The 22,932-nt window shown below is 40.7% G+C and overlaps 1 protein-coding gene across 3 annotated transcripts; it reads right to left on the reverse strand.

Moving 5' to 3' along the window:
- Positions 1-58: 58 nt before the first annotated feature.
- LOC103317276 (phospholipase A1) lies at positions 59-22,596 on the reverse strand. 3 transcript variants are annotated; one of them, XM_031926963.1, is made up of 7 exons: positions 22,466-22,596; positions 1,998-2,610; positions 1,837-1,940; positions 1,452-1,759; positions 597-692; positions 268-528; positions 59-203 (listed from the first exon to the last, which is right to left on the reverse strand). In XM_031926963.1, the coding sequence occupies exons 2-7, from the start codon at positions 2,490-2,492 to the stop codon at positions 124-126; spliced, it is 1,344 nt and encodes a 447-aa protein (XP_031782823.1). In that variant the 5' UTR covers positions 2,493-2,610; positions 22,466-22,596; the 3' UTR covers positions 59-123. The 3 variants fall into 3 exon arrangements, with proteins under 3 accessions (XP_031782823.1, XP_031782818.1, XP_016844424.1); XM_031926958.1 differs by having other exon boundaries at positions 59-215; XM_016988935.3 differs by lacking the exon at positions 22,466-22,596 and having other exon boundaries at positions 59-215; positions 1,998-2,780.
- Between the last annotated feature and the right edge of the window lie 336 nt (positions 22,597-22,932).

The following is a 22,932-nucleotide window of genomic DNA, read 5'->3' on the forward strand; positions in this document are numbered from 1 at the left end:
TATTAAGTCATATGAAAGTATAAAATACGTAAGAAAAAGTATAAAAATTAAAACCTAATTTAATTATTTATAGTAATACTGCATTTATTTGTGCACTATTCGAATCAATTAAAGACGTACAATTTACTTAACTTCAAATAAAAATTTCTTTTTAAGCTTCTCCATAAATTTTTTCAATTCCTCCATTGCATGAGTGTCTACACCTAAAAAGAATTCTAATGGATCACTTCGTTGAAAATATGACAACACCAAAATGTATCAACTTACTGCAATAAGGGGCAGAACTCCCTGTTATAGCAAAAAAGGTGCCATTATAACTATATTTCTCTGCATTGATGCCCATTTCAGTACACCGACGACGATCAGCTCGTTTATCTTCGCATTTCGATGATAGTATTTTTTCAACGCCCATGTATGACATGTCCCATTCATGTGCCCAGAAAGTGCAATTTTTTTCTACTGCTGTGATTATAGACTCTGTGAGATACAAATGCGACCGGCCATGACTACATATTGTTTTCTTAATTTCTAACCAAGAATAGAAGGATTATTAATAAAATCAATATTTTTTTATCAGTTTATCAATTATTACATACTTTCGACAGGTAGCGGCAAATATTTCCATATAGAAGATTTTGCCAAAATACATCCAGGCTGAACATTTCCACCGTTTGGATAGAAATCAACGTGACCTAAGTTAACATAATTTGTATTGTAGTATTATTAGGAAAATAATATATACAAAGCGCTTTGCTAATTCATTGTAGATAATGATTTGTATTGAAATGAAAGGAAATAATTAAACAACTTTGCAGTCCGAATGTCAATGTAATTTCGATTTAGGAATTGATCAAATATCACCTGGATCAATATGAATGTGCCAAAAAATGTATCGAGAGTGAATGAGTGTAAGAAGTTATAGGAAAATAATTTTCTTAATATTCTACAACATCGACGTACAAACAATAAGACCACGCCATTAGTTTATGGTATTACTTTACATTGCGCGTCAAGCTATCTCTATGCTGTTAAGAAAAAAGCAATATTTATTTAATGATTTTATAATCAATTCTAATAGCGCGCGTATGATATGCTTCCAAAGTTAGCCATCCAGTGGCATACTCGTAAAAAAACCTGCATTGCATCATATTGTTCAGTATAAAAGTTTATGATTAATATTTCGGCGCAGGAAACTGATTCTGATAGATCCTATTATTTACTATCATACATTCACGTGGAAGTTACACATTAGAGAACATATTGTCCACAGACTTAATGAACTACAAAAGATAATCAATGTTGTTGAAACAGTCTCTATGAATATACTTGTGACGTAGCACGGCACCGATCGAAGTTTCGTCACACAGCACACTTCTACGCGTTGACACTACGTCAACAATAGAACCAACCGCAACTAGGCCACTCATGTGCTTGATTAAGTATATACGAACCTAATGGATAGGGCAATCCGAGACCCAATTTCTTTAAGATTCTGCCATTCGTATGAATAACGTCCACGAACTCAGCGTCTGACAGATCCAGTCGTAACGCCAAGTCCGAATGTCGGAAGCAGGGTTGAGCTGGATCAAGACCTGTGATACGCTGAATAGGCCACTTGCTCTCCCTACGCTTAAGTTCGTAAGATGCATGACCGCAAATGTGGGCTCCCAAACTATGACCGATAAGGTGGAGTGGGCCCCATTCGCTTGGATCAGGACCGTTCCATTGTTCTATCTGATTGATCAGCTGGCCAATAAATCTAAAAATTTGTTTATTTTTGCAAATAAATATTGGGCAAATTTAAAATAACTGGCGGGAGAATGTAATATATTTTACGTTGCTAATTGATTTCCGACTGTTTTTGTATTTATCGCCGCCTTGAAATAATTCCACGTGTTGGCTCCATCACTCCAATCCACAACAAACACGTTAACGTCGCCCTTTAAAATTCAAGAGATTAAGAAACCTTTAAACATGATAATTGTTCGTATGCTTACCCATTTCAATAAGGCCTTCTCCATGTCAAAGATCCACTGTTCATTGCCGTCGGAGAAAAATCCATGCACGATGAAAATCGTTCGACGCGTGATATCAAAATCGGTTTTGTCCAACAGAAATAAATCGCCATGTCGCATGGGTACTCTTTTCGGCTGTTTTCTCGAAGTCGAATAAAACAAAACCTTCAGAGCTTTAGTTCCATTTGCATCTTTTCTTAAATAAGAATTTAGCATAGTCGAAAATCTGCCGCCGATTCCAAAACAATTCAGCACTACGTCCGAGTTATTTACATCCATCCCTCGAGCCTCGTCCATTGGATCAATTTTTCTGAAAAACATGCTGTCGTCGTAATTTTCATCGAACAATAAATCTTCATCTTCGTATTCTTGGTAGACATTGTCGCTATTCTCGTAAATTTCGGTATTCCATTCCTTCAAACACTTCACACTCAAAATCACACAACACATCAGAATAATCACGATTAGCCGTCTCATCTTCTTATTCTGCGCAGAAAGTTAAACCAGCACGTGGAACCACTGAAGCGTGGCATGCAACGAGTTAGGTGTGTGTGTGTGTGTGAAACAAACGTGACTGCCGACTTTTTAAGACTTTCTGGAACAGACAATTACGGTTTATCGATTCACTAATCGACTGAAATGTTTCTAGACTCCTGATACACTCGATGACTATGACTGTCCTCAATTCACAGGTGCAAGAAACTTTTTGATAAGAAATAAAGAAGGTCTTTGATCTCATTTTTTAACGTGATGCACTTTTGATCGGGTGTTTACATTCGACTAAATTACAGGAAAATTCATTTTACAGAGCTGCTATATATCTATGTTAGCATGATCTCAATTGTAAATTATAATTTTAATTTTAATTAATATTCTTAAGCTTCTGCCTACATAATAAAATAAACGAATACTGAATTTCAAAAATATCAAATGTCAACAAAAATATTCAAACCCAGACGTCTGCTCTTCAAAAGTTCAAAAGACTTTTAATTGCTGATAATCAGTTAATATTATGATATTCTTATTTGATACTTGTTTATTATATATATATATATATATATATATATATATATATATATATATATTCATGAAATATGCCTGCGCGTGTGATGACTCGGCGGTTTCTTGTTTCAGACAACTACACTCGTTGTAAATACTCAAGTATATACTTTGAACAATAAAATAATTTCTCATGTCGTCGTGTAAGTGCTTTTTTCTTGCTTTCTGTCCAGTAGAACCACCTCCTGCCAAATTTAGCGTGGCGCACAATGTTATGACATACGATGCACCTGCGCGTTCGCCAATTGCGAAAACGGTTCTGTACTGCTGGGACCATCCGTAGATAAATCAAAAAGATCTCGTTAAAACCGTATCGATAAAAAAGTTATAAGAATAAGTTTATGATTAAACAAGAATTTAAAATGCAGCGAGCATATTATGCTTCGGTTAATTAAGTAATTTTGTTGTTGTTTTTTTTCCTTTTCAATTCTGATAAATTATGTTCATCATGAAAAGTCACGTCATGCATAAAAGCATGCTTTTTTGCAACGGGCATTACTGCCAGATAAGACAAAACTCAGATTAAAAATATCAATCTGCAATATATCAACATTTAGGGAACGAACGTCAAATTATCGCGATGCATGATTATAAGCTAATATATAACTGGCCATAAAATTTATAAAACACGAGTGAGCACAGAAATATATAAGACACGTTATTATGCAGATGAAAAGAATACATTTGTCGAAAGTGAATCGTCAGCGTTGCCTCGCGCTAAATTAATGCGATGGATAAGGATCTCCGTATCCTCTTATTTTACGGCTGAAAGCGAAGGCGAAGGTCTGACGACGGGCACACGCGGATATAAATATAAAGGCCACTCGGCCGATACCGTTCCAGAAGTGCGTTGCACTTTTCAAGTTGGGGTAGAAGTTCTGCTGCCGCTCTGCTGCTATAAGTATTGCTTGAAGCTCGGAGTAAAGCATACATACGGAGGCATCTGCCAATCAAAAATACATAATTATTGAATTCGATGCTGCACCTGCGCGCTGTTGTGGTGTCGTTTCCAAAGGAAAATAGCTGCGCAGCAGAGTTGGTATACGTGACTGCAAAATAGGAAGACTGACGGGTTGCATATATTTACACTGAGAAAAATTTGATGTAGAAATTACTATTTGAGATAGTAATTTTTACTGCATTCCATAATAAATTCGTAACAGACTTTTAAGATATTATATTTTACTATCCAAAGATAGTAATTTTTGATGAAATCGAATTTTTAAAAATTTAATATCAATTTCGCTTAGTTCTATATTTTACACCTCTTAGGTACTTCGCGCTGTTATTACTTTATTATTTATTATTTTTATTGATTATTATTCTGATGTTTGGAAGAAAGAAAAAGATCAAATTTTTTTGCGGCGACGGGAATTGAACCTGGAGCTCCGGCATGAGAGTCAATTGCGCTGACCATTTACCTAAACAGATCTGTTATTACAAAATTTCAGATCTAGCTGATGTATTAATTGACGTACGAACTAAAGTTAATAAAAATTAACGACGATTAATAAATAATAAAGTTACATCAATAGACACAGCAACTCATTATAATAAAATAAACGTAAAATGTCAACTAAAATACTGATTACCGCAGAAAAAAAAATTAAATTCAAACCCTAACGACTGAGAATATTATAATTTTTCCCACATTTGATAGTAGATTTTACCATTTTTTTTTTACGTGGCATTTGGAACTCGAAAGTTCATCGCCTCATCTACGCAAGCCTTCCACGCTGCCCTATCTTGTGTCAACCCCACCCAAGATGCACCTCTCCGATCGACACCCACCCGTCCTATTTCTACTAGATCCGCTTTTACGTTGTCCTCCCATCTACGTCTAGGTCTACCTAGAGGTCGCGTTACCATCGGTCTGCCCTTCATGACACGCGCAGCCGTACGGTCGTCTCCCATTCTCGCTACGTGCCCTGCCCATCCCAATCTGCGCGATTTTATTATTCTGTTAATATTTGGTGACGCGTACAGATTGTGTAACTCATCATTGTGTAGTCTCCTCCATTCCCCGGTTTCCTCATCTTTCTTCGGCCCGTATATTTTTCGCAAGACTTTATTTTCAAATATCCTAAAACGGTTGTCCGCCTGCTTAGTGATAGCCCACGTTTCGCACCTGTACAGAACCACCGGCAGTATTATTGTCCTGTATATTCTTATTTTAACATTTTTAGACAACAGCCTCGACTTAAGTAAATTACTCACGGCGTAGAAGCAAGCATTACCCGAATGGAGTCTCTTATTTATTTCGACATTAATCTCGTTTCTATCATTTATGGTCGTACCCAGATACCTGAATTCGCCAACCTTTTCAAAAGTAAAATTCCCAACTCTGAGATCTTCCTCCCCTCTGCAGATGCCTAGCTTATCCACAATCATGTACTTTGTTTTTGATTCACTCACTTCTAACCCTGTATACTCCACCGCTTTTATTAGGATTTCCGCGTTTCTTGCTACCGTTTCCCTACAATCACCCAGTATATCCAAATCATCTGCGTAGCCTAGTATCTGCGTTGTTCCATTAAGCGTTGCGCCCAGCTGGCTAACCTGCATTTTTCTAACGGCATACTCTAACGTTAAGTTGAACAGCACCGTAGAGAGCCCATCCCCTTGTTTTAAACCATCGCGTATCATGAAGGGTTCTGATACATTACCGCCTACTCGGACCTTTCCCGTACTTCTGTTCAGAAATATTTGAATTAATCTCACGAGTTTTTTCGGTACACCGAGAAGTACTAGAATTTGATACATTTTGCTTCGCTTAATAGAGTCGTACGCTTTTTTAAAATCTATAAATAGTTGGTGTATGGTTTCGCAAAATTCCCACTTTTTCTCTAACAACTGTCTTATGGTAAACATTTGATCGCTCGTCGATCTGTTGCGCCGAAATCCGCACTGATAATCTCCTACTATATCTTCCGCGAATGGAGTGAGTCTAGCTTGTATTACGTTTGACAGAACTTTATAGCACGTTGCTAAAAGAGAGATACCCCTATAGTTATTGCAGTCTGTCTTATCCCCCTTTTTAAAAATCGGTATAATGATAGATTCCTTCCAATTTTCGGGTATTGTTTCATTTTTCCAGATGGCACATACTAGTTTATAGATTTTGAAAGTGAGCTCGACGCCCCCATATTTGAGTAACTCAGCTGGTATAGAGTCATTTCCCGCGGCTTTGTTGTTTTTTAGTTTTTTAATCGCGGCCTCTACTTCTTGGTAGCTCGGTTCCTCCACGTGGGGTTCAGCAATGTGAATTTCGTCCCCTAATTCTTCGCTATTTTCGTGCACGTTTAATAATTTATCGAAATAATTTTTCCACAGCGACAGTAATTCGTTGTCATTTGTTACGAGGTCCCCGTTTTCGTCCTTCATCAATTGCGCTCTACTCCTAAAACCCTTTCTGATGGCGTTAATCCCTCTGTACATTTTGCGGGGGTTATTTTCCTTACTGTTACTTTCTATTCTCCTAATAAGATTCTTTTGATACTCCCGCTTCTTATTTCTGTAGATCGCGCTCGTCAGTTTCCTTACGTTAGAATACTCTTCAACGGTCCTATCGCTTCTATTTTGTAAGCTATCTAATTTAGCCTTTTTGCGCCTTTCAAACCAGAGTTCGCACTCTTCGTCAAACCATGGATTGCTCTTTGGCTTTTTCTTTTTACCCAGTACTTTGTTCGCGGCCTCTTTTACCATTTTTTCGATGTCCCCCCATAAGCTATTCGGTTCGTCATTCCCCTCCGGCGATGTGTTTTCTTCTTCAAGTGCCTGAAACCTGTTATTAATTTCTATACATTTTACCATTTTTTTTGTTTTTTTTTACATGGCATTTGGAACTCGAAAGTTCATCGCCTCATCTACGCAAGCCTTCCACGCTGCCCTATCTTGTGTCACATTTTACCATTTTAGGTAGTAAAAATTAAAAAATTAAGTTTTATGAAAACCGTCACAATTTTTACTATCTGAGATAGTAAAAATTAATATCTCTTATAGTGAATTTTACTATAAAAGATAGTAAAATTACTAGCTTCCGAGTCTGTTACCAAATTATTATCCGAGATAGTAATTTTTACTGTGACATTTTTCTCAGTGTATAGTATGCAGTTTCTTGTTTAACGGTGGGCTTGCAATCTAAATAGTGAAATTTTGCTGCACACGTTTTCGTGTGCAGCAAAATTTCAAATAATGCTTTGGACAAACGAGAAAAGAATTTATTTATTTGATACGAAAAATTCAAAGGTCAATGCCAGATCAGAGAATGAAGATTAAAGCGATGAAAGTGCGAATAAAAAAATCAAGCGGTTAGCCTCGCGTACGAGAATTATGCGAGGGTTGGGCTTTCTTAAATTGATTAAAAATCGAAACATCTGCCGTGACGATCATATACGCAGGCGCGCGCACGCAAGAGCCTAATGTTCCGCCTTTTTTACAACTCGCTTCGCGTCTCTTATTTTTCTCTTTTACAGCTCCAAAAGTGAATAGTGGCGAAAATGGACTTCGAAAGAGGAGCTGGCTATAATCAAGTCTTGTTTGCTCAACGGTTTTTTTCCTGTGATGGTCCGGCTGGATTATGCAACGTTATGCACCTGATTTCCATGGGTTTTGTCAACCGCAGAGGTGACTCGAAAGCAGGCTTTTTGAGCGAAAGAGCCAGTTATTAGCTTTCTAGATTTGCAATATTCGTAGAAATAATATCTTTTAAAAAAATGTACATGAGCGAATCTCGTCAACATAACGCGCTTCGCAATACAGCTGCAATTAAATAGAAAAGAATGACACACATTTAATCGTACGAGCAGCCGTATAATATAGTTTGAGTCCAAGAAAGGAAAGCGTGCTAACGACTTTTTAATTTAATAGGCTATCTCCGCGATTTTTTCTGTACAGAATGTTCCATGCTTTATTCAACAGTCTCGGATGACTTGCAACTGCAAACAGGCGTAGCTATTTCCCTTGTGAGGCTAAGAAGTTGATAATTATTCGTGAACGCGTTCAGCCAATTTGTAATAGCCGTAGGTTTTTCCATCGGTAAAACAGAAAACTTATATATATGTAGTATATTTTAACGGTATATCATTATCTTTGAAAGTCTCGTCGAATGGTAAAATACGCGAAGAAACCACTGTCTTCGCCAATTCTTATATAAAAATACGATTCTAATTTAGATAATTTCCAACTTTGACGTAGGAAGTAATAAAACTAGCATTTTTCGAAGAAAGAAATAAGCGCTTATAAACGAGTTGTAAAATCATAAATGACAGGCGCTCTCAGAATATAGCATGTTACTTTGAATACTTTCTTTTACCGCGCCAATGTCTACCGACTGTCGCAGTTTATATGTAATTAAATAAGAATCTGGTGTAATTATCCCTCTCTAAGGCTGATTGACACTTAAATTCGTGCGCTTGGTTTAATTGAAGAAGAAGTTTTAATCGATAATTCTAGGCCGCAGAAAAAAATTCGATTAATCAAATGATCTTCTCGATAAATTTCAGAATTATCGTCGCCATCGTCAAAACAAAGCCTGATGCCACACAGCTTACCTCCCCCGAGAATAAATTAATTCCCCGTACGAGCATCAGCGAAAAAACGAGATCGCTCTATAAATTAATAATTTAATCGAGCGCAGCTGAGGCTGGCACCACCCTCCCGCAAAAAAGCTTCTGTCGATAATTACAGAAAAAATAAAAACCTGCCCACATCCATCCAGAGGCGCGCGGCAGACATTCCAGAATGTACGCGAAGAGCTTTCTCCTTATACCGCTTTTTTCGCGCTCACGCGCACGGGTAACCGCGGTGGCAATGTGGACGACCTTATTGGAGACGCGAAGGGTATAATCACGCTGCGCGCACACGTATACGCGTACATATACAACGGCGGAGGAGGCGATAGCGAAAGAGCGCCGATGGATTCCGGCGCGCAATTAAGTCGCGCTAATGCCGGACTTACTGCGCGCTATTTTAATTAACAAGACGTCAAGCGCCACCGTGTGCGCGCGACACCGATCTTGAAGAAAAGGCGCGATTCGTTTGTGTACCGCAATTTCTCGGCTTCATTTCGCCTCCGGTTTGCCCTTATTTACTTACATAGCAATGTGTATAAAGTTTGGCTGGTTATGAATCGCAGTTTTCAATTTTTTTTACACGTGCGTACAAAGCGAGCGTAAACGGACGCGAAACGATCGCTTTTTTACCAATCGATCTGCGTGCATACTTATCCTTTCTTGCACAGCTCGTGTTTTCATTTCAGGATTCCAGCGAAAGGATACAGCGGTAAATCGCGGCCGATACAGGACACGACGACGTATCGACAAGAAATGCCCGCAATTACGCGTCGTCGATCATCGGACCGAGTGCAGAGCTCGGATCGGCGGCGTCGGCAGAGGAATTCGTAAAGATCGCCTACTCGCGATTATCGTTGACATTATTGCTATTGCCCTTGTTTTGCCACGGCGCGCGCGTTGTTATTGATTCTTTATTGACTCGGACGCGAGTTCGCTTTTAGTACAGCGAGTGTATCGATATTATGCGACGATGATTATGGGCTTGTTGCGCGGGATGCTTCTTTCGTCGTGTGCGCTGAATTATATGGTGTAACGGATCGAATGCACATATGCAGTCTTACATTATCAAACGAAATTTCTAAGACCAAAAGTTCCGTACGTATGCTCCATTCTTTCAATATCTATCAAGACGCCCCAGGCGAGCGCGTGCGTAGCAAACTTAAGCGAACAAAAAGGCCTTGATTCATCAGCATCGATCATCGCCGAAGGAGCACGCGTCGTCTGGAATACTCCCCCTCGCGAGTCTCGGCTGAAAAACCTATACTGTACACACACTGAGCAAATCCTCCCTCATAGTACATAATGCGTGCCTTCTTGGCGCAAGCCATATAAGAAAAGAAAGCATAGCGTCGTAACCAGCTGCAGCTCCTCAAAAGGCAGTACGGACGCCCGAGAGCACGGGGGTGCGGGCAGGACAATGCCGGCGTTTTGTTAGCGCAGCACGTAACGACGTCGCCCGTAAATCTCGAGCTGCTCGTGAGCTCGAGACGTGTCGCATCGATGTACTACTGGTCAAGCGCGATTGAACAGCCGTGTCCAAATATTGTAGCGTAAAGAGGGGGTGGGCACACAGTCGCACTGGACATCGGCGCAGTTGGCTTTATTGTCGAGAGCCGGCCGCAGGACACGAGGCGCGAGGTTATGGCGCCGCCGGGCTTGTTTTATATCGATCGTTAATCTTTCGCCAGTTCCGAGAGTCGGGGGCGACTTGACCGAGAGATTTATTGACGATGTGTTTGACTTTTGTACCGAGATTTGTATGGAGCTGATTTGAGAGTTGATAGCGGGGGTGCTAACCAGGGGTCGTGTTTATTTTCAGTATGGCCTGTTTTGATGAATTTGTAAGAGATTATTTTTATTTATTGCGAGGATTAAAATTTACCGTTTTTAATTTTTAAATATTGAAAATTTGTACGCGGTGGAAGCAATCAATTTTTGAAAAAAATTTCATCGATTATTAAGAAATTTAATTTTAATATGATTCTTCGAGTATTCGAAGTCACGAAATATTACATATGGATATTTTTTCAACCATTGAATAATTTAAGTAATTTTCTGTTCCATTTTTTTATATATAATTCCATTATGATAATCCAGTAACGTATTCAAAAGTCTCGAAAAAAAAGATTTCACTAATAAAACTCGATCCCCCGTGCAACAATGCGTACCCAAAAACACGCGTGGCGAAGAAAGAAAGGAGGAGTCAAAAAAAGCGGAGGAAAAAAATATGGAATAAGAAAGCGAGCGGTCGACGCGCGCGTGCCGTAGAGTCAACTTTTCGCGGGGCCCGATCCTCGCCTGTCCCTTTTCGCGGGGGGAGAGACAGGCGGAAGGAAAGAAAAGAAATAAGAGGGTCGCCGACTACTGCTCTATTGCTGTCATTCGTCTCGAGAGGATGACGGCCTGCGAGCCCGCCGTCGATGTGGATGCAGGATGCAAGATGCAAGCGATATTAAAGCTGGAATATTATACGCGCGGCTAGAAAGAAGAACCAAGTGCGCGAGTAGTCGTAAAACAAATCTGCTTTGGACTGGTCTTATCAACATCTCTTGAACTTTCCAGTAACAATAAATGGCGCGAAGAAAATCTTTATAGAGGAAAGAATTTGCAAGCTATGCCAAAACTTTCTTGCTGGGCGTGCTGAGTCTATACTAAAACTATCAATCTTAAAAGTACTATGTCTAAACATCTCAATGGAATTGCAATTTGTGTGTTCGTTCCTTTTTCGAATCCAAGAACTGAATTCGTTACAGATCCAGCATCCTGTTTTCAATCCTGATTCAGCGAAAATCATACGGGTCGTTCTCTCTCCCGCCAAGTGCAAAAGACGCGCGCGCGCGCGGGGGCATCGTACCCTCAAAGAAAGCCCGCACGCGAGCGAGACAGATCAGGTCAAGATCGCTGCGAAGTAGACGAATCGGAGGTCCCGTTCGCAGCTGCCTCTCTCATATGCCTCGATCATCTCTCCTTGTCACTATGGTTATACAGCCGCAACCTGTCTACCTCCCTCCCTCTCCTCTCACTATACATGTACGCCTCCTTCTCCTTCACCTTTGGCCGCCGGTTCTTACTGCTTGGCGCGTGCCGTACGTCGCTTCTCTCTCGCTCGCTCTTCGCCTTTTTTTCGCTCCCCTCGCTGCCGATGCACCGTGTGTGTATAATATGCGTATGAGGGGGATTGCGTAACGTACGTTTTGTGTGCCGAGAATGGATTTATACCTGCGCGAGCTTCTTGACGCTGATGCGGCGAGGGTTTTTCTCTTCCTTTTCTCCTTCCTTTTTTGGGTCTCCGGGTGACGGGGACACGCGCGCTGCGAGCGCGGCTTTATCGCGGAAATTATGACTGATTTCCGTTTTGGTAGATGGCTATATGGGCGAGAGTGTAAAAAGGCGAGCGGACGCGTGCGGACGTAGGGGGAGGAAGTCATTTTCTGACTTTTGGAGAATTTTCTTGGAAAACGACTCGATTCTTCGCGCGCGATCGACCGAATCGGAGTTGGACGACCTTTGTGAATACTTCAAGCGATATATATATATATATATATATATATATATATATATATATATATATATATATATATATATATATATATATATATATATCACCCTCTTGAGAATATACAATGTCTTTAAAATTGTTTTCTTACTTTACGAAAACTTGAATTGTGAAACCACGCACAAATTTTTCACCAACGTCGAATTTTCTATAAACAATTAATCAACAAGCACACGCGGCACGTAAATCGACCTCCACTCGCCCCGCACTTTCCATTGTTCGTCGCCATCAAGCATCATATTCTATAAAATCTCTACCCTGTCCATCTCCGAGCGCGTGCGCGCAGGGCGTTATAGGCCACCGGTAAATAAATCCGTCCGATCAAAGCCCTAATTCATCCTCGGAATTCCATTATCTCGAGGAATATCGCCGTGATGCTGCGCTTCTCCCCTTGCGACGTGTGCAAGGAGGCACGCTTGTACGTGAAAAAAAGAGAAGAGCCATTGGAATGAGACACAAGAAGAAGAGGAGGAAGATTTCACGTGTGCGTACGCGCGTGGAGGGGGCAAACAGCTGAGATACGTTGAATCGCATACGCTTCGCCCCTAAAGGTGAACAGTGTACACAACGGTTCAAGGTTTAAAGTCCCCCGATGCTTATTTTCGACGGGGGAGATCATCGCTCCTGCCTGCCTTCCTTCCTTCCGTCTTCTTCGCGTCTCTTTTCTCTGCAGCACGACTTATTATGATGCGGCACAAGCCGGTCGTAGTCGAGGAAGTTTTCGGTTGGAGCACAGGCTCGGGAGGGGCGCAGGATATAAATCGTCGTTGCCATATATTGAGATTGGAGGTGAGTCGAATTTGATACAGGGTCGCGCTGGACCTCCGCCGTGAGACAGCGAGATAGCATTGATTTTTTAATGTGTCATGTTTCTCTGAAGATGCTTGCAGCTGGACTCAGACGATCGGTCGGACTTTTTGCACGCGAGTACGTTGCGTGTAATTTACGCGCTTTTAGGGATTCTTGCTTATCAACAACTAAATACGTTATGTACTAATGGGCTCTCTCCCAAACCACTTGAACATCGTAGCTCTCTCAAGTTTCTGGCTAACGACCATAGATGACAGATAGGCGCTTTATCATTTCTCTTATCACATGTCGCAGAAGAGAAGGCACATTTAGCGGTGAGCCACCTATGCTAAAATTGCCCTGTTGGGGATGTTTTTGCTAAAAGATTCTAGGTACAGACCGTATCTTCTCTTTTTCTAGCTACTAGCAATAAAATATTCCCCAACTCCTAGTACGCGCAGACCTAATGATAAAACAGCTCGTTTGACATGCTTCTACAGCTGTACGAGACTCCGTTTATCGACGCGTATATTTTTACGCATTTCCGCATACTGTAATGAGCTTCGAAAATGCAGTCTTTATGTACAAGTTACATACGATATTTTATACCACGAGAGCTGAAAATTCACATTGAAGTTGTGATTTTGAGGTTAGAGTGGTGTAAAGCATCTTTTTAAGCTACATACAAAATCATCGAAACTACTTTAAGAATAAGTGTAAATCATCCTCGAAATCATCCTTACTACATACACTTTCTTTATATATTTATTTATTAATTAGAATTTGACCTAACGATAGGCCAACGAATTCGCAATTTTACAGCGAAAAAAGCAGCCAATAGAGTTTAAAAACAAATTATGAAGTACTCGGCAGTGACTTTCGGAGCTCAGCCTACATCCAAAGCACGCACATGTGAGAAAGCGTCCACGGGCGGCGACGAGCGAAGAGTACGGAGACACGCCCGAGAGAAAGAGCGCACAGTAGAGACGAACGACGAGCGGTGGAAAGAAGGTTCCAAGCTCGCGTTAAACTACGCTAATTAATAGGAATGCAGCGCGCACCTCTCTCCGAAACTCTCGGGACGATCAAATTTATTGCGCCTAGCGATCGCTAACGAGTATAAAGCAGAGAGCGAGCGGAAGATCTGGGATAGCATCTCCCCGGACTTTCTTTTTCTCTCCTTTGGATATTTAAAGTGCGCTCTCGGTACGCAGCCGCGCGCGGGGTCGTCGTCGCCCTATATCGAGGTCACTCTGGCACGCTCTCGAATAACCGCGGCTGAGTTATAAGCCAAGCTTCGCGATCACATTCGGTTTAGTTAATTGGAATTGAAAGTTATCGAATGATGCTATATATAATTCCGAAATCACGCTTCCTCCGTACTCCAACAGCTGTGTATCTCAATCTCCGACTTCGTGTATCCAGAGCCTCTTCCTCCTCGACATCCAAACGCTCGAAAATCAAGATAATCGCGTCGTCGTCGGCACTTCTCTTGACTCTGACCTTGGCACGCGCGTGAAGAGACACAGCAATCTCGATTACCCTGGGAGGACGAAAATTGGCCGGCGATCGGGCCTTTGATGTCCCCCCTCTCTCTCTCCCTCTCTCTCTCTCTCTCTCTCTTTCCCTCTGCAGCAACGGAACCGAACGGAATGGCGATCGCTCGACTGCCGATAAGCTTCTATGAAGTTGTTAACACTGCGCGGCGATGTAGGTTTTGTACCGATTGAGACTAGAGACAAGATGCCGCTGGATAAATCGCCGGTGTACGTGCATGAGCGAGCTTCTGACGATCGTTCCCCGTGATTTACAACTGGATAATTTCGAGCTATGTTTTATACAGCGAAATAAATTGTCGTCGACTGATGAGGAATATTAAAGGAAACCAGATCGGGCTCGTACGCACACAATACACCTTCGTTGTGCAACCAATCACCTGATGACTACACCCCGTATCCTCTCTGATGCAAAGGCGAGATTCTTCTGATCTGCATAAGAGAGGCGACAATGGACCGCATCTCACGCGTGACTCGCTCGCTTCCGTTCCGACTACTTCCGTGAATATCGTTACGCATACAGCGGAGGAACCTGCGCAGCCTTTTTATCAACCCCTTCTCTTTAAAAAGCATTCGAAAATTCGGTACTCTACGCAGGTACATCGCAGGGCAGATGCGTCAAGCTAAAGACGTTACGAGAATCGCGTTCCGACATCTGTACATACATAGCGTACGCGAGGTCGACCAAAGAGAGGCAAAGCGGTCTTCTTCCCCCTTGCTGCTATGATTCCTCGGCGTGTGCGGACTTTAAAACTCGTTTCAGGTATCGCAGCGCCGATTGTTTTGCATGAAAATCGATTTTACTCGCGTTTCGTCATACTGTATGCAATGAAACGTATTCAACGGTGAAGTTCGGGGCTTTCCTCCAAATATGACGCGCGTGTGGGCATAACTGCTACGTAGGGGGATGGCAAGAGCAAGTTATTTAGCTGTTAACAATTAGCATAAATTTTCATAATAAAATTTAGCGATTTTTGTGATACTTATAAATTTGCGTATATTTGCACTCGAAGTTAACGAGTGAACTGGTTTTGCAATGAAGAAGGCATACGTTGCGCAATCTAAACTGGCTCACGGCTTGGCTCGTTTTACACTACAATAATTTTCGATAGGTCCAACAAAACTAGATCCCCGACTAGATAAATATAATGCACAGGTTGTATCCAAGCTCTCGTACTGCAGTGAGAGATATCAAGAGGAAAAAAAATGCAAGACACCTATAACGATATCTCGAGATGAGATTGTACGCTATTACTTCACACCATAATCCCCTGCTGCGATGGTTGTTTTCTATATACGAGCTATTGGAGTCCTCTCGAGCATGTGTTATTAACTTTTGAACTGGCCTGTCGAGCAAAAAACGAGCACAATGTCCCTTAATGTTCCGGACGCCTGCAATCAGGCCCATACTCGCCCGCACTAGTTATGCGAATCGAAGTTTTCTCATATGCATATCCGTGCGCTTAATAGCTAATGGGAAAGATCTCGGTTACACCCGTGTATCCGCCCTTGGTTATATTTATCTTTATCGATCAGCTTCGCGATTATCAACGGACCACACACAGATGCAACGATTGTCTGATGTTAAATTTCTGCTCTTTCTTCAAAATTTGCATAGTCTTACGATGCAATAGTAAGAATAATCTCAAATCGATAGATCCAAAAGTATTGCAACTCCCTTAAAAGGGCTTATACACATACCTCTTCTGCTCCATTAATCGTTACGAGCAATTGCACTCGGCTTCGCAGCGGCAGCTGTCGAGTCGAATTGAGCGACGAAAATGACGCGCGACGGAAATCGATTATTTCTTATCTCACGCGCACGTCCGACGCCCAATTAAAAGCAAATTACAGCGGAGTAATTGGCGAACTTTCGGCTTTTGCGTCGATAAATCGGGCAGTCCTTTAATTGCACCGGAAATGGGGGATCATTACTTTTAGGGCGAGATTGAATGAGCATTTATAGCGCGCCGCGATTCAAAAAAAGAGCCAAGTGACGGTAACAATAATTATCGTTTCCTCATATCATACACACGCAAAGACTCATCAGGCAATAAGCAGTGCACTGCTACACGCTCACTTGCACGCTCTGCGTGTGCAGTCTATATTAATTCCGCGCGTCGCTGTCTGAGAATTTCCCCAGGCTTCTCGGCGCAACGTACACGGCAGTAGCAAGTCGAGAGATCTCTCCGCGCACGCGTGAGCGCGTGAGGCCACTGGACTCCGCCTGTCGTAATTTATGCATCCATTATGAAAATCTACGTGCGTTTTCTAAGTTTATATTCCGCCATCGTTATTGTGTCTCGAGGCCTGGATTTATATCCTTATCGCATTTGAATGTAGGAGAGAGAAAGAGAGGGAAAGGGAAAGAAGCTGTATAAAATTCTCTTCCTCGTCGTATTTACGCGGATTTGTGAGGTTTTCGTGAGCAGTAGTGCACATGGGATGGGCTTATGACGACGAGCTATATGATCGCCAGCGCTCTGTGTAATGGATTTTTACTTTTTACCGGTGCGTTATATTTCTCGATTGTTAGGAAACAAACGGTAATGATTTTAGCTGATCTTACGCTTTCAAAATGCTATGAAATCTTTTGAAACTGAAAATCAGGCTTCAAAGCGATGCCAAAAATGTTCGGCTAAATGCACAGGCATCAAGGGTAAAAGTATGAGAAGGAAAGGTACTGCATAGCATTGTGGTTTGCGAATCCCTCATTTTAACGGCGGCTTTAACCCTTTTCCAGGCCGAAGTGATTGAGCCACTGCACAGTTAAGCGATATATGATTTGAGGGGTACCACACAGCGCTGAATCCAAATCTGCCATTAGTTTTGCAACTTTAATTGGTAAAAAATTATTGAAAAATTAAGTTTCTTATACAAATTTAATACTATAATCGGATTCTAAGAAAAAAAATACGTCGGATAAAGTACTTTTAATTGTCAAGTTATATCTTGTGATTAAAAAATTAATTTTGCAATGATAATACCGCTCTTGATGTCCATAAAGAAACGAATAAATTTACGCATACGAAATATCAAATAAGGAGTCTTCGGTGCGCTGATTTCGAATTTGCCATCAGTTTTGTGAAATGAATTTGTTTAAACAAATTGTTGAAACCAATTATTGCAAAATGAGGGTTTTTTGTAAATAAACGCCGGAATCGGATTTTGAAGACAAAAATACGTCTACAACATTAGTTATAGTCATTCAAATATGTTTTGAGATGTATTATCATTGAAAACTTAATTTTTATTTTATTTGTTAACTCAACAATTAAATTTACTCTATTAGACGGATTTTTTCCTGTAGAGTCCGATTCTGGTAGTAAATTAGTATAAAAACTTAATTTTGCAATAATTTATTCAAATAAATCGTTTAAACAAATTAATTTAACAATAATAATGGCAGATTTAGATTCAGCGCTAAGTGGTACTCCTTAAATCATATATTACTTAACTGTACAGTGGCTCAATTCCTCCGGCCTTAACGGGGGGAGATAATAGGGGTGTTAATGATTGCTGTTCTAAGAAAGAAAGTGTGGGGGCTGATGGGTGGAGTGGTATCAGAAAGTGCCATCTTACGTCGATTCAGCATCGACAATCATATCGCAGTTAGCTCTCGAGGCATCAACATCAGACTACTGCCAAAGTTTAGTGTTTCAAGTGCAATTCTTTTTTTTTTTTTTTTTTTGGTAGGAGCCTGTGAATCCTTGTAACAGACTGACTGGTGTTCCCTTGCGGGAACTCCAAGTGTGGGACTCGGCGGCGGCGCCACCCCTACCCACTAAACACATATCTCCCTGTACGCCCCACACCAGCCCGGTACGGTTTATCACATTACTTCGAACTGGGCCGCTGTCCTTTGCGCTCACTTTGCGCATCCATTCCTTACTTCCAGTCATTCATAGCTACGCTAATATTCTTCCACCCTCGCTCTCGTTCAATTATCCAAACAACCATCCTCTTTCTTACCTCGTAAGATACTACCAACGTATGACGCAATGCTTCTCCACGCATCTTCGCTGGTTATCATCAGTTTCGTTAAGTTGACTGGTGTGATCGTCGTATGATTATTATTATTATTATTATTATTATTATTATATTTTTGCATAATGTACTAAGTATAAGCTAAGTCTTTAATTCAATTTTGTATAGTTAACAATCATCAAAACCGGAGAAAAGATAATTAATAAAAACAATATTTTTCTAAATTCTTTGTTTTTTTATTATTCTTTTGTACGACAAAAAACGTGCTGAGTTTTAAAAAAAGAGGTTTTTAAAGATCGTACACACCACCCCAAACACTAAATAGATTGAGCGATTGAATAAAATAATTTAACAAGATCACTTACTTTGTTCACATCAATCCAAACATTACATTGTAAGTTAAAAGTTCCCATATGGCACTAGCGGCCCAAGTAGAGACATGATGAGTGGCATCATAAAAGTACAGTTTCAGTATATAATTGTTCAATATGATTCAGGGCATTAACAAATAAGATGAAAAAAACATTAATTTGCTTTTTTTATATTAAACTTTTATTGTCACTTGTTTCGATTCTGCTTCAAGCCCTTAATATTATACTAGCCAGATTTACCTCGCTCGCTAACGCCCTCTCTGTTAAGTTTACCTATCCGAGGCTAATTGAGGTATACTGTAAGATTATAAGTTAAATTCAATTGTTTATTTAAATTTTATTTTGTTACTTATTTTTTGATACTGAACTGATTAAAAAAAAGTATGATCATAGAAGTTATTACTAAAATCTTTTAAAGCATTTACAAAATGATTCTGAACCTTCATTAATTAAATCCTAGAAAATTTCGGATGAAAAGTAAAAGGTAGGAGATTACTTTGATTACATAATTTTTAAGTTATATTATAAAATATATTTTAAGATAACGAAAATAAATTGGTTAAAATAAAATTTCAATAGAAAAATATAACTTGAATAGTGAAATGAAAGAATTTACTTTATCATTGCTTCATAAAGTGTTGATAGGTATTCTTTAGGTAATACGCTTAAAAATGAAGATTTACACTTTTAACGGTTTGAGTTTTACACTTTCTAAAGTGGAATTTTCGCAATTTACACTTTTGTAATATTTAATTTTCACAATTTACACTTTTCTAAAGTGTAATTTCAATGGTTTACACTTTATTAAAGTGTAATTTTTAGGATTTTACTTTTTAAAAGTGTAATGTTGTAACTTTATATTATTCGAAACTAATTTATCGTTCTACACCTTGTAGCGTCGATTTTTACTTTTTAGTATTTTAGTTAATTAAAATTTCAATTGCGTTTAGCTAAAAATTTTGGATCTTATTAATGTTGGACATAATGGTTTTTATTTGTGCCTTATTCATTTTAGGGCCTTATGAAAATTTGTCTTTTACCAACATAGACCTTACTTCTTATTTTACAGCGCATTTATTTGTAAAGAAAAAGTTAAATTTGTGATTTGAAAACTTTATTAGGTTCAAACGCCAATTCCCTAAAGTTTTAGAACTTATTATCATATGTGCTTAAATGAAACAAGGCCTGACATTAATGAGACACAATATTTTTAAGCAACGGTATTCAAATGACAAAATTTATAATGCCCAAAATTTGTAAGACCTAAAAATTGTAAGGCCCACAATTTTTAAGTCTCAAACGTATACGTCATACTCTTATAAGTCCTACTTTTGAGGACTTAGGTTAATTTATTTAGGTACTAAGCATAAGACACACGGCACACCGTTAGTCGCTTAATATAATTAAGATAAGATAAGATAAGATAAGATAAGATAAGAAGTAAGCAAAAAATTCAAATGTGAAAGCCAACCCGAGGAAAAGACTTAATGCCAAAGCATGAAGAGTTCAAGACAAAATCCCTATAATTAGGAAAGTTGACATGGAAGTTCAGCCTAGAGGGCGTCTTCGTTCTCAGCCGCAAACCCGTGTTGAATGTATATCTATATGTATGCTCACGCATGCGAGGTGCGTGTATGTGTCACGTGACCTAACTCTGCACCATGCAAGAACGTGTCTGTGAGCATATATACAGATAAGATATAAGATAAGATATATATTTAACACGGGTTTGATGCTGGGAAGCAAGACGCCCTCTGGGCAGAGCTTCCATGTCAACATTCCTAATAGTAGATAGATTTGAGCTTTCATACTTTTTCAGGTGCGTTCTTTGAACTCTCGCTAAATAAGCATGTAAGTAGGAATCAAAAGTAAAAGTTTCATAAGCAACGGCACTGTACTCAGTCGCAATTCGCAAATCACGCGTCCCACCGGCGGCTTTAATTCTAGCCACACCCATCTCGTAGAGTCTCTCGCGAAGAAGTCGAAGACTCGTGTCTAAAAAACGAGCCTCATCAATCCGCGCTTCAACATCGAACATGGCCTGAAGCGCGTTTTCGTGGGAAGCTGCATTAGCCCGCGAGCACTGCCGTATAGGTATATATAAATCGACTCTGCTGATCCTACGTTATACGCACGCCGAAAATAAGGCGAGAGCTGCTGAGAGACAATAAAGGAAGAGCGATCGGCTTGACTCCCTTGTACAGGTCCCGCGAACTCCTGCAAGAGAGTGATATAGAGAAATATCGTTACTTGCGACTCGCAGCTAAATTTATCCCGGAGCCGTATGCTAACGATGAACCGAAAATCCGCGAACACAATCGCTACTGCCGAGGCATCGCTCAACGTCGCCGACTACAAGACCCGATGGCTAACGCTTCTTCTTTCCATCTCTCGCCTTTATGTCTGCTTGAGAGACTCTTGGTTAGGTGTACGTATGGTGGAGGAATTGTTTCGTCTATTGATGTGAGAAGTGGTCTGAAAATTAACTCACTCTGATCACTGTACTCCGAAACTGCTTTAATTTTTGTAATTAAACGTTTTAGTTGCAACGGATAAAACGATAAAGACCAACGGGGCAGTCGATCGATCCAAAATTCCCACTCGGTCGAACGCGCGCGCAATTGTATCGCCGCGGCATCTACCCTCTAAATACCTCACGATTTATGCACACGCATCGTCTTAATGATATTCAGTAATTGTAGATCGCAAGATCGGATATATACACGCGCACACAAGACGGTATTCATGCATCGAACGATTCCCGGCGCAAATCTATAAACTCTAAAATTCTCGACTCTCTCTCACACACACATACACACACACACACACACACAACCTCTCAAGCGCGCAGAAAAAAAGAACAAGACTACGTCAGCGCAAAAAGTCACGCAGAAAGCTGTGTACGCGATACACATATTCCGTAATAAAAGGACACGCTCTCTCGCTCGCTGGCGCAAAAAGGCAGCGGCCGCGCGCGCATAATAATGGCCGCGCGGAAACTATTAGGGACTCGGTGTTAACATGGCCAAGCGCGATCACGAAAACATTATCTTCAATCGCGTGTGTACGGCACGAGAGAGTTTATACAAGAAAGAGAGAGAGAGAGAGAGAGAGAGAGAGAGAGAGAGAGAGAGAGAGAACTCTCGGATGTCCTTCTTGCGCCGCGAGCACACGGGATTTTACAGATAGGGGAAAGAGCGATCGAGATGTTGACGGTTTTCCGAGCGGATTTATGAGACGTGCAGATCGATCTGGCTATATACGTTCCGAATCGCAAGGCTGATAAGGCGAGGTGGAGTTGTGTCGTTCTTTTTTTTTAGTTGAGTCGAGTTGAGTGTATAATAGTGAACGCAGGTGCAAAATAGGCACGAGGATACGCATTGCGATTCGATTGGAGTGACATGGATTTTTAGATTTTTCTAACGTGCTTCTGTGCCAACTATGGCGATGCTATCTGTAATATTCGTAGATTTAATCGCACACCTGCTCAGATCATTCGCAGAGTTATGAACAAAGAAAAACGCAGAAACCAATTTTTCCGAAGAAAGTTTCATACAACCTCATCATCACCTTAGCCTTGCTCTATCCAGCAGCAACACCGTATGCAAATAGGAACTTATCAGCCGCATCTTACTCGTCTGAACAAATTTCGCTCTGATTTTTCCCACAAGCACACCTCGCCAGAGAGAGATCACTCGTCCGACTGGCGCGCAGCAGCCCATAAATCAAGTCTCGCTTGCACCCCCTCTCTTTTCATTCTCTCAATCACGACGCCTCAACGCAACATTTTGTTAACAAGCTCAGCACCTGAACCTCACTCTCTCCTACACATAGGTATACAGTTGCATCACGCGAGAGAAAGAGCCCTCCTCCTCCTCAAAATATATTAATGCACCGGTCTGCGCACCATTCATAACGCGAATGTTATTAGGCGCAGATCGCCGGCTCCTGATAAGCCGGTGGAGCTCCGGTTAAAATAAGGATGATGTATGCCCTCGCGCTGCTTCCTCCACTTGCGTGTGCTCC

The sequence above is a fragment of the Nasonia vitripennis genome, chromosome 1 (genome assembly GCF_009193385.2).
Source record: "Nasonia vitripennis strain AsymCx chromosome 1, Nvit_psr_1.1, whole genome shotgun sequence".
Lineage (NCBI taxonomy): Eukaryota > Metazoa > Arthropoda > Insecta > Hymenoptera > Pteromalidae > Nasonia > Nasonia vitripennis.

Coding starts and splice junctions, on each gene's coding strand:
- LOC103317276 (XM_031926958.1), bottom strand. CDS start 2,492: ATGAGACGGCTAATCGTGATTATTCTGATGTGTTGTGTGATTTTGAGT. Junction 1,941..1,997: donor AGAAGGCCTTATTGAAATGG/GTAAGCATACGA, acceptor TGAATTTTAAAG/GGCGACGTTAACGTGTTTGT. Junction 1,760..1,836: donor GTCGGAAATCAATTAGCAAC/GTAAAATATATT, acceptor ACAAATTTTTAG/ATTTATTGGCCAGCTGATCA.